General features: G+C 42.8%; 1 protein-coding gene across 1 annotated transcript; it reads left to right on the top strand.

Moving 5' to 3' along the window:
- The first annotated feature begins 515 nt into the window (after positions 1 to 515).
- LOC148230756 (uncharacterized) lies at positions 516 to 2,557 on the top strand. The gene is made up of 3 exons (XM_088194562.1): positions 516 to 687; positions 950 to 2,050; positions 2,309 to 2,557. Exons 2-3 carry the CDS (start codon positions 950 to 952, stop codon positions 2,405 to 2,407), a joined length of 1,200 nt encoding a protein of 399 aa, XP_088050688.1. The 5' UTR covers positions 516 to 687; the 3' UTR covers positions 2,408 to 2,557.
- Positions 2,558 to 2,863: the final 306 nt, after the last annotated feature.

The following is a 2,863-nucleotide window of genomic DNA, read 5'->3' as shown; positions in this document are numbered from 1 at the left end:
GCTTGAGGCGCGTTTTTGGATGTCTGCCGAAATTATGAATTATAAAATTAGGCCTACGTCGGTCTACTACCCCAAAAAAATAATTAGATATGCGTTTTGGCACATATCCTCCGATAGTTATCTGCAAAAAGTGCCGCAGGAACATGAATAAATTTGAAAGCGTGGGCCGTTTTTGAAGCAACGCTTCCTATGGCGAATTTGTGAATGAATCGCAAACGGACGAGGGATGGGAAGCGAAAGGGGGCGCTGAGTACTGTCTCTGTCTGGCGAGATAGCGGCGTTCCACCCGCACCTACGTCATCGGCGGCTTGTTAATATTTACGGAATATTTCCGCGGCCCACACAACCTGTGGATGGGAAAGCGGATCAATAGACTGGGACCAATCGGAGGGCGGCGTCGCGGGCCGCAGCCAATGGGGCGCCGGCGGCGCGCGCCCAACGTTTCATTGAGCTCGAGTGGGCGGCGGGTGGTGGGCGGCAAGACCTATAAATATAGGGCCATAGGGGCCGGCGACGCATTCGCCCCCTCGACGTCACAGCGCGCGGATCTCGAGCAGCATTTAAACCAGACGAAAATCTCGATTAAATATATTAAACAATCTATAAACAATAAAAAGTGAATAAACAATATAAAATAACATAAATAAAAAAGTGTTTTTTAAACAACCTGGGAGCAACGAATAAACGGTGAGTCAAAGTTATTTAAACAATATTAACATTAACAACAATCATTAGCGAATAAAATCAATTTAATATGTATGTATGTGTGTGTGCGTATTTATTGTGCGCGAGGCTGCGGAGATCTCCTGCCACCTGTTGATCTGGCGCCAAGTCTGTCTGAGCCTTTTTTAGAGCCTCGATATTGATCGTCCAAAAATAGAACCGGGAGTCGGGCGCTACTCCGGTCGCATTAATTTTTTATTATTTTATTTTTTCACTTTGTCCACAGATGAAGGCTCTCCTTTCTACTATCGCGGCGTTATGCATGGTGTCGGCAACGGCTTCGGTTCCAGTGTACGGCACCGCCCATTACGGAAGACCACTATGGACGTACCGGCCAGCTCCATACTATCGCCAACCCTACCCTATGACTTATCCGGAAGACTACTACTACCAAACCGATCCGATCGTACATTATCCTTATTACGCAATGCCCAGATCCTACGCCAAGAGCGATGTCTATCAAACTCCTTATTCGTACTATTACAACGATCGACTACGTCCTTATTACTATTCGGCTGAAAATGCATACGCGACTCCTGACGATCTACCAGACAACGTCCACGATGATTCAATGCGAAGCAATGGACGCACAGACTCACTGCCAGTCGGTCAAGAGACATGGTTCGAGGGAGAGAGTCTTCCCAGATGGCAGAACGACTACGACGACGTCAATGCAGCTTTCTTGCAAAACTTGATGATGTACAACGACGCTATAGGCAAAACTGAACAGAATGAATCAGGAAAAACTCAAAATCAAGACATCAAGCCTGAAACTGACGATTACGATAGTCGATCGACGGTATATTATGGCGATCGGGATACGCGTGACTTTGAAGACGAAGATGTGAAAGAGCTCAAAGCGTTGGCTGGCAAACCTTTATACCACGTGCCCAAAACCAACAATTATCAAGCAAACAAAGACAACACTTATAGATCCCAACAATGGCGTAAAGATTATTCTACTCCGACTGCAGTACGAAGGGATGAAGATCACTATAACGACGATTATCCCAATGATGACGCTTGGATCACTTGGGGTAGTAAGAGAGCTGATAAGAATATCAATAAGCAACAGAAGCAAAAGATGATCAAATCTACAATGATGCCTCCTATTACTTCCACGATCATATCTACGACGAGGAATCCGGTTGTTACTGCGGCTGGACAAAAAGAAGAGGTTCTCCTAAGACCTGCCACGCCCGTTAGGCATCCTTTCTCCGAACCAGTGATGCAGATGTTGGCCGCTAATTCTATAGAGAAAAAGAGGACCCCGTCAGTTTACGATACCATAAAGCAGCTATTGAGCATGGAAGAGACGTACAAACCGGTGAGTTAATTATATTATTATATTATGGGTGGCTAAATTTGAACGTGCTATACGCCGCATTGACTCAAACCCCTCGGTGCTAAATATAGCCTGCAAGAACTTTCATTGAGCGCTTTCCCGCCCCGTGCCCCACTTAAGTATTCTCTGCAGCCACTCGAACATGAGCAACGCTCACGTAGTTTCACGTTCCGCTCGAGTTCACTTTAACTTTTTCTCGTCAGATAAAAAAAGTCGAATAAACTGTTTTATATTTGACAGAATCGCGAAAACGGCGCTCGAGTGCAAAAGAGATTCGTCGCAACCGAAGAAGACTTGGTAGGAGAGCTGAAAGGCCTGAAGAGACGAAGCCCCGCGTAATTGACCCGCATCCGACCTACTACCACCCCAAATATTTAATGAAAAAAAATACTGATCGCCAAATATGGATAAAAATATATATGAATTAAAGCATAATGAATAAGTATAAATACGATATTTTATAAAATGAAAAAAATCAAACATCATAATATACATAATAATAATAATATATCTTTTTTGTATATTCATTAATTTTTGAGACTGATTGTGTACATTATGTATAATATAATTACGACATGACTTCTGATTGTTTTTCGTTGTGTTTAATCGACACCACGCCTCTTACGTTATTTTTATGATCGTGTGTATCGTTTGCCTGGTTTTTCAATTTAATTTTAAATAAAAATAAAATTTATCCATGTATAATAATAATGTAAAAATGTGGCATTTTAGTAATTAAATTACTTAAATGCGTACCCCTTCCGAGGCAGCTATAGACGCTCATTGAGTAAATGT

This window comes from Plectrocnemia conspersa, unplaced genomic scaffold, assembly GCF_051122295.1.
Source record: "Plectrocnemia conspersa isolate PC_06_02 unplaced genomic scaffold, ASM5112229v1 ptg000010l, whole genome shotgun sequence".
NCBI lineage: Eukaryota > Metazoa > Arthropoda > Insecta > Trichoptera > Polycentropodidae > Plectrocnemia > Plectrocnemia conspersa.
Note: the sequence above shows the minus strand (reverse complement) of the source record. Positions and strands in the feature narration are given on the sequence as shown.